The sequence below is a fragment of the Crinia signifera genome, chromosome 6 (assembly GCF_055691185.1).
Source record: "Crinia signifera chromosome 6, ASM5569118v1, whole genome shotgun sequence".
NCBI lineage: Eukaryota > Metazoa > Chordata > Amphibia > Anura > Myobatrachidae > Crinia > Crinia signifera.
In genome coordinates, this window is record NC_139222.1 from 10363312 (window position 1) to 10378809 (window position 15498).

Sequence of the window (15498 nt, forward strand, 5' to 3'; positions counted from 1 at the left end):
GTATGTGCTGCATATACTTTTTGTACTAGCTTTTCATTGCATCGCATTGCATGCACAAGGCATGCGATGCGATGTGTACTATTAAAGTACAAAACGTACGCCCACAACGGAGCGTGTATGGGCTCCTATATGGTGTCTTCCATGTCCTAGAGCTTACAGACCCCACCTACCAAGTGCCTCGCCTATAACTGCCACTTTCCCAGATCTGCAGTCATTCACTGGTATTCTGCAGCCACCAGGACTTCAGCTCCAAGTAGTGTAAGCTCGAGATCACATACAGATATATTTACATGGAACAGGACACCTCAGAGATTACTAAAAGTAAACCGCATGCCAGATCTTCAGTATAGCACAGGTAATCCTCACTGAAGAGTATGCTCACCAATTGTCCAAGTAGCACTAATAGATATTGTGCTGGACAATTCTCTCACATACTTCAAGTCTTTTCCAAACAAGAGAAATGATGAAGTAACAGATGTCTGTCAGGTATAGGTAACATGTATTGTATAGAAATATTGCACAATTAGCATACGTCTATTCCAGACATGCTTTACTGGATAATTCGGTACTTGTTTCCCAGCACGGCGCCAGCGATTAAAATTGTATCCATCGGGTCCTAAAAAATTGCGTCGATCGCATGCAACTAAATCGCATGCGATGCGATCGCGATTTTTACATTGGAACCAATGTAAAATGGACCCTGAAACCTGATTTTACATTAGGCCCAATGTTAAATGCCCCCCTGACCCCAATTTTCATTGTATACCCACTCTGATGGGTCAAATGCCCCCCCATTGTTAACACCACCCCACGATGAACGCCAACCCGAAGCGTGGCGGTACACGTCCTCTGACCTTTTCATACCCCCACTATCCACGTCGGCGTGGAGTTGATTTTATATAGTGTGGAAAGCCACCGAGCCCGAAGCGTGGCGAGGGGACGCGCATTACTTCACAGGTATTACGCGTCCCCTCGCCACGCTTCAGGCTCGGTGGCTCGCTGCGCTCGCCACACTATATAAAATCAACTCCACGCCGATGTGGATAGTGGGGGTATGAAAATGTCGGAGGACGCGTACCGCCACGCTTTGGGTTGGCGTTCATCGTGGGGTGGCGTTAAAAATGGGGTGGGGGTGGGGGGGCATTTCACATACAAATTACCCATCAGGGTGGGTATACAATCAAAAATCGGGTCTATTGGGCCATTTAACATTGTTCCCTATGTAAAATCGGATCCATCGCATACAATGGACCCGATTTTACATAGGAATTTAAAATTTTATACAATGCATTCAATGTTAAATCGCGTCGGTCGCATCGCATGCCATTATAATGGCATGCGATGGACCCGATTTTCTAATTGTCGGGGAAAAGGCTAAAAAGTAGCCAAAGATCGCGTCCATCGCATAACTTAACTTAAGGTATGCGATGACCCACGATGGGCGCCGTGCTAGGATTCAAGTACTGATAATTCTCTCTAATAAGAATTTTCCACAATAGAGAATTTATGACTGGTAATTCCCTTACAGAACAATCCTGCACAGTCCTTCCCAGTACCACAAGTATATTCCACAGTAGATGGTTACAGACCACTAATACATTTCCTGAGCAGCACAAATCCTAAGCACTGCAGCAGGATACTGAGTATATCCTCAGAATACACCGGAGTAATTACACCATAATGACCTGCCAGTAGGCACACATCCTAAGCACTGCAGCAGGATACTGAGTATATCCTCAGAATACACCGGAGTAATTACACCATAATGACCTGCCAGTAGCCACACATCCTAAGCACTGCAGCAGGATACTGAGTATATCCTCAGACTACACCGAAGTAATTACACCATAATGACCTGCCAGTAGGCACACATCCTAAGCACTGCAGCAGGATACTGAGTATATCCTCAGACTACACCAGAGTAATTACACCATAATGACCTGCCAGTAGGCACAAATCCTAAGCACTGCAGCAGGATACTGAGTATATCCTCAGACTACACCGGAGTAATTACACCATAATGACCAGGCAGTAGGCACACATCCTAAGCACTGCAGCAGGATACTGAGTATATCCTCAGACTACACCGGAGTAATTACACCATAATGACCAGGCAGTAGGCACACATCCTAAGCACTGCAGCAGGATACTGAGTATATCCTCAGACTACACCGGAGTAATTACACCATAATGACCTGCCAGTAGGCACACATCCTAAGCACTGCAGCAGGATACTGAGTATATCCTCAGACTACACCGGAGTAATTACACCATAATGACCTGCCAGTAGGCACACATCCTAAGCACTGCAGCAGGATACTGAGTATATCTTTAGACTACACCGGAGTAATTACACCATAATGACCTGCCAGTAGGCGCACATCCTAAGCACTGCAGCAGGATACTGAGTATATCCTCAGACTACACCGGAGTAATTACACCATAATGACCTGGCAGTAGGCGCACATCCTAAGCACTGCAGCAGGATACTGAGTATATCCTCAGAATACACCGGAGTAATTACACCATAATGACCTGCCAGTAGGCGCACATGCTAAGCACTGCAGCAGGATACTGAGTATATCCTCAGACTACACCGGAGTAATTACACCATAATGACCTGCCAGTAGGCGCACATCCTAAGCACTGCAGCAGGATACTGAGTATATCCTCAGACTACACCGGAGTAATTACACCATAATGACCTGCCAGTAGGCGCACATCCTAAGCACTGCAGCAGGATACTGAGTATATCCTCAGAATACACCGGAGTAATTACACCATAATGACCTGGCAGTAGGCGCACATCCTAAGCACTGCAGCAGGATACTGAGTATATCCTCAGACTACACCGGAGTAATTACACCATAATGACCTGGCAGTAGGCGCACATCCTAAGCACTGCAGCAGGATACTGAGTATATCCTCAGACTACACCGGAGTAATTACACCATAATGACCTGCCAGTAGGCGCACATCCTAAGCACTGCAGCAGGATACTGAGTATATCCTCAGACTACACCGGAGTAATTACGCCATAATGACCTGGCAGTAGGCGCACATCCTAAGCACTGCAGCAGGATACTGAGTATATCCTCAGACTACACCGGAGTAATTACACCATAATGACCTGGCAGTAGGCGCACATCCTAAGCACTGCAGCAGGATACTGAGTATATCCTCAGACTACACCGGAGTAATTACACCATAATGACCTGCCAGTAGGCACACATCCTAAGCACTGCAGCAGGATACTGAGTATATCCTCAGACTACACCGGAGTAATTACACCATAATGACCTGGCAGTAGGCACACATCCTAAGCACTGCAGCAGGATACTGAGTATATCCTCAGACTACACCGGAGTAATTACACCATAATGACCTGGCAGTAGGCACACATCCTAAGCACTGCAGCAGGATACTGAGTATATCCTCAGACTACACCGGAGTAATTACACCATAATGACCTGGCAGTAGGCACACATCCTAAGCACTGCAGCAGGATACTGAGTATATCCTCAGACTACACCGGAGTAATTACACCATAATGACCTGGCAGTAGGCACACATCCTAAGCACTGCAGCAGGATACTGAGTATATCCTCAGACTACACCGGAGTAATTACACCATAATGACCTGGCAGTAGGCACACATCCTAAGCACTGCAGCAGGATACTGAGTATATCCTCAGACTACACCGGAGTAATTACACCATAATGACCTGGCAGTAGGCACACATCCTAAGCACTGCAGCAGGATACTGAGTATATCCTCAGACTACACCGGAGTAATTACACCATAATGACCTGGCAGTAGGCACACATCCTAAGCACTGCAGCAGGATACTGAGTATATCCTCAGACTACACCGGAGTAATTACACCATAATGACCTGGCAGTAGGCACACATCCTAAGCACTGCAGCAGGATACTGAGTATATCCTCAGACTACACCGGAGTAATTACACCATAATGACCTGGCAGTAGGCGCACATCCTAAGCACTGCAGCAGGATACTGAGTATATCCTCAGACTACACCGGAGTAATTACACCATAATGACCTGCCAGTAGGCGCACATCCTAAGCACTGCAGCAGGATACTGAGTATATCCTCAGACTACACCGGAGTAATTACACCATAATGACCTGCCAGTAGGCGCACATCCTAAGCACTGCAGCAGGATACTGAGTATATCCTCAGACTACACCGGAGTAATTACACCATAATGACCTGCCAGTAGGCGCACATCCTAAGCACTGCAGCAGGATACTGAGTATATCCTCAGACTACACCGGAGTAATTACACCATAATGACCTGCCAGTAGGCGCACATCCTAAGCACTGTAGCAGGATACTGAGTATATCCTCAGACTACACCGGAGTAATTACACCATAATGACCTGCCAGTAGGCGCACATCCTAAGCACTGCAGCAGGATACTGAGTATATCCTCAGACTACACCGGAGTAATTACACCATAATGACCTGCCAGTAGGCACACATCCTAAGCACTGTAGCAGGATACTGAGTATATCCTCAGACTACACCGGAGTAATTACACCATAATGACCTGCCAGTAGGCGCACATCCTAAGCACTGCAGCAGGATACTGAGTATATCCTCAGACTACACCGGAGTAATTACACCATAATGACCTGGCAGTAGGCGCACATCCTAAGCACTGCAGCAGGATACTGAGTATATCCTCAGACTACACCGGAGTAATTACACCATAATGACCTGGCAGTAGGCGCACATCCTAAGCACTGCAGCAGGATACTGAGTATATCCTCAGACTACACCGGAGTAATTACACCATAATGACCTGGCAGTAGGCGCACATCCTAAGCACTGCAGCAGGATACTGAGTATATCCTCAGACTACACCGGAGTAATTACACCATAATGACCTGCCAGTAGGCGCACATCCTAAGCACTGCAGCAGGATACTGAGTATATCCTCAGACTACACCGGAGTAATTACACCATAATGACCTGGCAGTAGGCACACATCCTAAGCACTGCAGCAGGATACTGAGTATATCCTCAGACTACACCGGAGTAATTACACCATAATGACCTGGCAGTAGGCACACATCCTAAGCACTGCAGCAGGATACTGAGTATATCCTCAGACTACACCGGAGTAATTACACCATAATGACCTGGCAGTAGGCACACATCCTAAGCACTGCAGCAGGATACTGAGTATATCCTCAGACTACACCGGAGTAATTACACCATAATGACCGGGCAGTAGGCACACATCCTAAGCACTGCAGCAGGATACTGAGTATATCCTCAGACTACACCGGAGTAATTACACCATAATGACCTGGCAGTAGGCACACATCCTAAGCACTGCAGCAGGATACTGAGTATATCCTCAGACTACACCGGAGTAATTACACCATAATGACCTGGCAGTAGGCACACATCCTAAGCACTGCAGCAGGATACTGAGTATATCCTCAGACTACACCGGAGTAATTACACCATAATGACCTGGCAGTAGGCACACATCCTAAGCACTGCAGCAGGATACTGAGTATATCCTCAGACTACACCGGAGTAATTACACCATAATGACCTGGCAGTAGGCACACATCCTAAGCACTGCAGCAGGATACTGAGTATATCCTCAGACTACACCGGAGTAATTACACCATAATGACCTGCCAGTAGGCGCACATCCTAAGCACTGCAGCAGGATACTGAGTATATCCTCAGACTACACCGGAGTAATTACACCATAATGACCTGCCAGTAGGCGCACATCCTAAGCACTGCAGCAGGATACTGAGTATATCCTCAGACTACACCGGAGTAATTACACCATAATGACCTGGCAGTAGGCGCACATCCTAAGCACTGCAGCAGGATACTGAGTATATCCTCAGACTACACCGGAGTAATTACACCATAATGACCTGGCAGTAGGCGCACATCCTAAGCACTGCAGCAGGATACTGAGTATATCCTCAGACTACACCGGAGTAATTACACCATAATGACCTGGCAGTAGGCGCACATCCTAAGCACTGCAGCAGGATACTGAGTATATCCTCAGACTACACCGGAGTAATTACACCATAATGACCTGCCAGTAGGCGCACATCCTAAGCACTGCAGCAGGATACTGAGTATATCCTCAGACTACACCGGAGTAATTACACCATAATGACCTGCCAGTAGGCGCACATCCTAAGCACTGCAGCAGGATACTGAGTATATCCTCAGAATACACCGGAGTAATTACACCATAATGACCTGCCAGTAGGCGCACATCCTAAGCACTGCAGCAGGATACTGAGTATATCCTCAGACTACACCGGAGTAATTACACCATAATGACCTGCCAGTAGGCGCACATCCTAAGCACTGCAGCAGGATACTGAGTATATCCTCAGACTACACCGGAGTAATTACACCATAATGACCTGCCAGTAGGCGCACATCCTAAGCACTGCAGCAGGATACTGAGTATATCCTCAGACTACACCGGAGTAATTACACCATAATGACCTGCCAGTAGGCGCACATCCTAAGCACTGCAGCAGGATACTGAGTATATCCTCAGACTACACCGGAGTAATTACACCATAATGACCTGCCAGTAGGCGCACATCCTAAGCACTGCAGCAGGATACTGAGTATATCCTCAGACTACACCGGAGTAATTACACCATAATGACCTGGCAGTAGGCGCACATCCTAAGCACTGCAGCAGGATACTGAGTATATCCTCAGACTACACCGGAGTAATTACACCATAATGACCTGGCAGTAGGCGCACATCCTAAGCACTGCAGCAGGATACTGAGTATATCCTCAGACTACACCGGAGTAATTACACCATAATGACCTGGCAGTAGGCGCACATCCTAAGCACTGCAGCAGGATACTGAGTATATCCTCAGACTACACCGGAGTAATTACACCATAATGACCGGGCAGTAGGCACACATCCTAAGCACTGCAGCAGGATACTGAGTATATCCTCAGACTACACCGGAGTAATTACACCATAATGACCGGGCAGTAGGCGCACATCCTAAGCACTGCAGCAGGATACTGAGTATATCCTCAGACTACACCGGAGTAATTACACCATAATGACCTGGCAGTAGGCACACATCCTAAGCACTGCAGCAGGATACTGAGTATATCCTCAGACTACACCGGAGTAATTACACCATAATGACCTGGCAGTAGGCACACATCCTAAGCACTGCAGCAGGATACTGAGTATATCCTCAGACTACACCGGAGTAATTACACCATAATGACCTGGCAGTAGGCACACATCCTAAGCACTGCAGCAGGATACTGAGTATATCCTCAGACTACACCGGAGTAATTACACCATAATGACCTGGCAGTAGGCACACATCCTAAGCACTGCAGCAGGATACTGAGTATATCCTCAGACTACACCGGAGTAATTACACCATAATGACCTGGCAGTAGGCACACATCCTAAGCACTGCAGCAGGATACTGAGTATATCCTCAGACTACACCGGAGTATTCAGGGCTCGACAAATACCAGTCGCCAGGTCGCCATGGCGACCAGATTCTGCTTCCTGGCGACCAGATTTTTTGGGAGAGAGAAAGCAGAATCTGGTCTGGGCAGATCAGTGGCAGCGTTTCCTAGCCCCCACCTGCTGGAGGTCAGCAGAGCGGCCAGGGGGCTTGACCCCCCTCTCCCCATCCTAAGGGACCAGCGGCAGCGTACTGAGCAGCGCCCGCCCCCTGGAAGTCAGCAGCGCGGGCTGGGTACCAGACCCCCCCCCCCTCAGGGACCAGCGGCAGCGCACTGAGCGGCACCCGCCCCCGTCCCCTGGAAGTCAGCAGCGCGGGCTGGGTGCCCGACCCCCCCCCCCCTCAGGGACCAGCGGCAGCTCACTGAGCGGCACCTGCCCCCGTCCCCTGGAAGTCAGCAGAGCAGGCTGGGTGCCCGACCCCCCCCTCAGGGACCAGCGGCAGCGCACTGAGCGGCACCTGCCCCCGTCCCCTGGAAGTCAGCAGAGCGGGCTGGATGCCCGACCCCCCCTCAGGGACCAGCGGCAGCGCACTGAGCGGCACCTGCCCCCGTCCCCTGGAAGTCATCAGAGCGGGCTGGGTGCCCGACCCCCCCTCAGGGACCAGCGGCAGCGCACTGAGCAGTGCCCACCCCTGTCCCCCACCTTCTGGAAGCCAGCAGCGCGGACAGGGTGTCCAACCCTCCCCCCTCCAGGGACCACCAGGAGTCTGCAGGAAGTCAGCAGCGGCCACTGTTGACCCCTTCAGTGCGGCAGCTGCTGCCAAAGAACTCGGCGCCTCCTCTATGGCCCCGTGTAAACACATGTTAACCCCTGCAGAGAATGTTAACCCCTGGCAAAGTATGTAACCCCAAGGGGATAGGGAAGAGGATGGGGATATGGGGGGGGGGGTGGGAATGCACACTACCTCTCCTTGCATTGTGTCATGTTTTGCCCTAACCACCAGCATACATTTGTGTCCCCCCCCCCCCTGTGTGGGCCTGCCCCACCTGTGTAGCCTGCACCCCCCTGCAAGTGCCAGCCCTGTGTGATCCCCCATACTGTCTGCCCATTTGTCCATCTTTGCCCCCAGTCCATGCATATATTCATAGATGCAGCATATGGTGCTCATTCCAACCATTTTCCCCAATCTGTACTGTACCTCTGTTTGTCCATCCTACCTGACTGTCCTGGCAATGTCTCTCCTGCTCACTCTCCTTTTTCTACCCCTATCTCTCCCTGACTCTCTTGCTCTCTGACACTCTCTTTCTCTCCCTCCCTGATGCTGCCTCTCTCTCCCAGACACCCTTTCTTTTAGTTACACCCCTGGCCATGGGCATTACGGCATGTGATATTATATGTAATGGGCATTACACTGTTTGGTTTACCGGGTAATGGGTGTTACGGTGTGTGTGGTATATGTAATGAGCATTATTGTGTGTGGTATAGTATGCAAAAGGTTTTTCGGTGTGTGGCACAATGTGTAATGGGCATTGTGGCATGTGGGTATGTGTAATGGGTATGTGACATGTGTAATAGGCAGTATAGTGTTACTTTTTGGCGCACACTGTCACTATTTTTTTTCTGGCTCCTACATTTTCATCCTGGCTCCTAGATTTTTTAAAAATTTGTCAAGCCCTGAATTACACCATAATGACCTGGCAGTAGGCACACATCCTAAGCACTGCAGCAGGATACTGAGTATATCCTCAGACTACACCGGAGTAATTACACCATAATGACCTGCCAGTAGGCGCACATCCTAAGCACTGCAGCAGGATACTGAGTATATCCTCAGACTACACCGGAGTAATTACACCATAATGACCTGGCAGTAGGCGCACATCCTAAGCACTGCAGCAGGATACTGAGTATATCCTCAGAATACACCGGAGTAATTACACCATAATGACCTGCCAGTAGGCACACATCCTAAGCACTGCAGCAGGATACTGAGTATATCCTCAGACTACACCGGAGTAATTACACCATAATGACCTGCCAGTAGGCACACATCCTAAGCACTGCAGCAGGATACTGAGTATATCCTCAGAATACACCGGAGTAATTACACCATAATGACCTGCCAGTAGGTACACATCCTAAGCACTGCAGCAGGATACTGAGTATATCCTCAGACTACACCGGAGTAATTACACCATAATGACCTGCCAGTAGGTACACATCCTAAGCACTGCAGCAGGATACTGAGTATATCCTCAGACTACACCGGAGTAATTACACCATAATGACCTGCCAGTAGGCACACATCCTAAGCACTGCAGCAGGATACTGAGTATATCCTCAGACTACACCGGAGTAATTACACCATAATGACCTGGCAGTAGGCGCACATCCTAAGCACTGCAGCAGGATACTGAGTATATCCTCAGACTACACCGGAGTAATTACACCATAATGACCGGGCAGTAGGCACACATCCTAAGCACTACAGCAGGATACTGAGTATATCCTCAGACTACACCGGAGTAATTACACCATAATGACCTGCCAGTAGGCACACATCCTAAGCACTGCAGCAGGATACTGAGTATATCTTCAGACTACACCGGAGTAATTACACCATAATGACCGGCCAGTAGGCACACATCCTAAGCACTGCAGCAGGATACTGAGTATATCCTCAGACTACACCGGAGTAATTACACCATAATGACCTGGCAGTAGGCGCACATCCTAAGCACTGCAGCAGGATACTGAGTATATCCTCAGACTACACCGGAGTAATTACACCATAATGACCTGGCAGTAGGCGCACATCCTAAGCACTGCAGCAGGATACTGAGTATATCCTCAGACTACACCGGAGTAATTACACCATAATGACCGGGCAGTAGGCGCACATCCTAAGCACTGCAGCAGGATACTGAGTATATCCTCAGACTACACCGGAGTAATTACACCATAATGACCTGGCAGTAGGCACACATCCTAAGCACTGCAGCAGGATACTGAGTATATCCTCAGACTACACCGGAGTAATTACACCATAATGACCTGGCAGTAGGCACACATCCTAAGCACTGCAGCAGGATACTGAGTATATCCTCAGACTACACCGGAGTAATTACACCATAATGACCTGGCAGTAGGCACACATCCTAAGCACTGCAGCAGGATACTGAGTATATCCTCAGACTACACCGGAGTAATTACACCATAATGACCTGGCAGTAGGCACACATCCTAAGCACTGCAGCAGGATACTGAGTATATCCTCAGACTACACCGGAGTAATTACACCATAATGACCTGGCAGTAGGCACACATCCTAAGCACTGCAGCAGGATACTGAGTATATCCTCAGACTACACCGGAGTAATTACACCATAATGACCGGGCAGTAGGCACACATCCTAAGCACTGCAGCAGGATACTGAGTATATCCTCAGACTACACCGGAGTAATTACACCATAATGACCTGGCAGTAGGCACACATCCTAAGCACTGCAGCAGGACACTGAGTATATCCTCAGACTACACCGGAGTAATTACACCATAATGACCTGCCAGTAGGCACACATCCTAAGCACTGCAGCAGGATACTGAGTATATCCTCAGACTACACCGGAGTAATTACACCATAATGACCGGCCAGTAGGCGCACATCCTAAGCACTGCAGCAGGATACTGAGTATATCCTCAGACTACACCGGAGTAATTACACCATAATGACCTGGCAGTAGGCACACATCCTAAGCACTGCAGCAGGATACTGAGTATATCCTCAGACTACACCGGAGTAATTACACCATAATGACCTGGCAGTAGGCACACATCCTAAGCACTGCAGCAGGATACTGAGTATATCCTCAGACTACACCGGAGTAATTACACCATAATGACCTGGCAGTAGGCACACATCCTAAGCACTGCAGCAGGATACTGAGTATATCCTCAGACTACACCGGAGTAATTACACCATAATGACCTGGCAGTAGGCACACATCCTAAGCACTGCAGCAGGATACTGAGTATATCCTCAGACTACACCGGAGTAATTACACCATAATGACCTGGCAGTAGGCACACATCCTAAGCACTGCAGCAGGATACTGAGTATATCCTCAGACTACACCGGAGTAATTACACCATAATGACCTGCCAGTAGGCACACATCCTAAGCACTGCAGCAGGATACTGAGTATATCCTCAGACTACACCGGAGTAATTACACCATAATGACCTGGCAGTAGGCGCACATCCTAAGCACTGCAGCAGGATACTGAGTATATCCTCAGACTACACCGGAGTAATTACACCATAATGACCTGGCAGTAGGCACACATCCTAAGCACTGCAGCTATACTCTGTACTGCTGTGGGGCACGGGGCCTGGCACGCAGAGGTCTATACGGTGCTTCTGCAGTAATTAAGGACCCATCTGTGGAAATGCTCCACGGTGTAACACAAGATCTCTATTTCCCTGCATGTATGTTATTCCCAAGAAGGAATTACCCTGATGGATAAACCCCATTTTGTTTTTCAGATTTGAAAATAGAAGATGACATCACAGGAAGTTCTCCAGGAGAAAACCACATTCCTCTAACTATACATTCAGTACATCACAGTGCAGATACATCGCCTGCTCCCTCCGATAGTGAGGAATGTGCCACTGATGACACCGATAATGAGGAATGTTCCACTGATGACACCGATAATGAGGAATGTTCCACTGATGCCACCGATAATGAGGAATGTCCCACTGATGACACCGATAATGAGGAATGTACCACTGATGACACAGATAATGAGGAATGTCCCACTGATGACTCCGATGTTGGTATACCTAGTACATCTCGCAAAGTATTTGCCTGTTGTGAATGTGATAAGTGTTTTCCATGTAAGTCAAGGTTAGTAGCACATCAGAGAACTCACACAGGGGAGAGGCCGTTTCCATGCTCTGAATGTGGGAAATGTTTTGCATTTAAAGGAGTTCTCGTTAAGCATCAGAGAATTCACACAGGGGAGAAGCCATTTCCATGCTCTGAATGTGGGAAATGTTTTGCATTTAAAGGAGTTCTCGTTAAGCATCAGAGAATTCACACAGGGGAGAGGCCGTTTCCATGCTCTGAGTGTGGGAAATGTTTTAAAGTAAAGTCTCATCTTATTGTGCATCAGAGAGTTCACACAGGTGAGAAGCCATTTATGTGTTCTGTGTGTGGGAAATGTTATAAAATGAAAGCGCATCTTACTGTGCATCATAGAACCCACACAGGGAAGATGATGTTTCCATGTTCCGAGTGCGAGAAATGTTTTACAACTAAATCAGCTCTTGTCCTACATCAGAGAACTCACACAGGTGAGAAGCCGTTTTCATGTTCCGAGTGCGAGAAATGTTTTGCTTTGAAAGATGATCTTGTTAAACATCAGAGAACTCACACAGGTGAGAAGCCATTTCCATGTTCTGAGTGTGGGAAATATTTTGCACAAAAAAAAGATCTTGGGAGGCATCAGAGAATTCACACAGGGGAGAAGCCGTATGCATGTTCTGAGTGTGAGAAATGTTATACGCAGAGAGGACATCTTGTCCTACATCAGAGAACTCACACAGGGGAGAAGCCGTATGCATGTTCTGAGTGTGGGAAATGTTTTCCACATAAATCAGCTCTTGTTGCACATCAGAGAACTCACACAGGGGAGAAGCTGTTTCCATGTTCTGAGTGTGAGAATTTTTTTGCACGTAAATCACATCTTGTTGAACATCAGAGAACTCACACGGGTGAGAAGCCATTTCCATGTTCCGAGTGCGAGAAATGTTTTGCCCTGAAAGGAGATCTTGTTAAACATCAGAGAACTCACACAGGGGAGAAGTTTTTATGCTCTGAGTGTGGGAAATCTTTTACACAAAAACAAAGGCTTTGTGCTCATCAGAGAACTCACACAAGTGAGAAGCCGTTTTCATGTTCCGAGTGCGAGAAATGTTTTGCTTTGAAAGATGATCTTGTTAAACATCAGAGAACTCACACAGGGGAGAAGCCATTTCCATGTTCTGAGTGTGGGAAATGTTTTGCAGTGAAAAGAAGTCTTGTTGTACATCAGAGAACTCACACAGGTGAGAAGCCGTTTCCATGTTCTGAGTGTGGGAAATGTTTTGCACAAAAAAAAGATCTTGGGAGGCATCAGAGAACTCACATAGGGGAGAAGCCGTATGCATGTTCTGAGTGCGAGAAATGTTTTATAAATAAATATCATTTGGTTAGACACCAGAAAATCCACACACAGGTGTAATGTAATACCCGGGAGATGAGGGACATGGTACAGGCTGGTTACATTACTCTGACAATAAAAGGAGAAATGTTGGCATAAATATCATGTATTCACTTATACCAAATTGTCAGGCGCTGTTTGATCTTAAATATTCATTATATAACCTTATTATTAATATCGGTCTCTATAGGTTTTTTCGTGTCAGTGCATACACAAGTAGTCTAAGGGGGACATTTACTAAGATGTGTATTCTGCTTCACATGTGATGTTGCTATGGGCAACCAATCAGAATCTACTTCCTACCTGCCACAGTGTCACGATCGCGCTGCGGGGTCCTCCTCAGCGTTCGGCTCAGGTGTCCCTTTGATAGTCAGATATGAGCTGTCCCGGGGAAGCAGGAGGCTGACATCTCAGTGTTTGAATATTGGCTTCTTTATCCGGGATTAGTTGTAGATTCAGAGCATTTTCTACTTTGTCTCTCATTCGCCATTCAATGTGTTAAATAAGACGGTGGACAGCAGAAGGCAATTGTGAGGGTGAGAACTAATGCTGCCCATACACTTGTGAGTTATTACATGCAATCATTTGCTTTTGACCACATCTGGCTGATAGATGAAATGTTTGTATGCATTTTAATGGGACCATTTAAAAGGATGCGTGGGCACGCCTTTGAACGTTGCACCGATAGATCGTATGTGCTGCACATCATTTCTGTTGAATTGCAGGAGCGATCGCATGTAGTTTTTAACCACATTCGATCGCTCAAATGCAATCCGCGGGTGGGGGTGGGGGGGGCGGAGAGAACGCTTTCAGTGGTTTGGGGAGAGGGGGCCGAAGGGAGTGCTGGGGATGTGGGAGAGGGCAACATTGCATTGTAGCGCTAGCAGGAGTCAGCGGTGGTGGCAGAATTGTGTAAAACACTGGGCAGCCCTCTGATTGGCTAAGCTGTCTCAGCCTATCAGAGGGCTGCCCAGTGTTTTAAACAATTTTGCCACCACTGCTGACGCCCGCTAGCACTACACTACAATGCGGTCCTCTGCCAGCACCTGATGTGCCATCTCAAGATGGTATGGACATCGGGTGCTGAAAAGGGGCACTTATTACACCACAAGAGGCAATCGGGTTTGATGGACATCGCACTTCGATGTTGCATCGAATCCGATAGCATAAGTGTATAGGCAGCATTACTTTTGAAATGTATGTATATATTCCCTATTTTCTTAAGGCTGTCTCATTCTGTGGTGGTGAGTGTCCCTGCAATGCCCATTATGTATCAGGGACCATCTGCACCAATGCACAGAAAAGCAGAAGCGTTCTCTTTTCATTTTCACTCCAACTTGCTGATGACCAAATGCTCTCATCTGCGGTGATCATATTACTGCCATACCTCACTGTGTCCACTAGTCTCCTCCCACCTTAGAGGCTAAGCAGTGATTGGCCTGGTTAGTTCCTGATTAGGAGACTACCAGGGAATACCTGGTGCTGTAATCTCTCAGACAGCAGAAGCGCAGGAACTATTCCCAGTGGAGTATTCTATACAGCCAGATCTGTTCTGTTCCTCTGCATCTCTCATCTGTCAGCCTTTAGGACGCTAACTGGTGCTGAGCAATATTATAAATGTATTCACTGGAACCTACGGATACTAAATATTGTATCTATTGCTGAGTACGGAATGTTCTCATTCAGTGTCATGCGTTATAACTGACATTTCCTTGCAGATGTCACTGATCATATTAAATC

General features: G+C 47.7%; 1 protein-coding gene across 1 annotated transcript in view; it reads left to right on the plus strand.

Moving 5' to 3' along the window:
* Window positions 1-14537, plus strand: part of LOC146009991 (uncharacterized) — an 86139-nt gene extending 71602 nt beyond the window's left edge. Inside the window, exon 6 of the mRNA XM_083150712.1 lies at window positions 12410-14537. Within this exon, the coding sequence (XP_083006838.1) occupies window positions 12410-13779 (1370 nt within the window). The 3' untranslated portion in view covers window positions 13780-14537. The remainder of the gene's footprint in view (window positions 1-12409) is intronic.
* The last annotated feature ends 961 nt before the right edge of the window (window positions 14538-15498 follow it).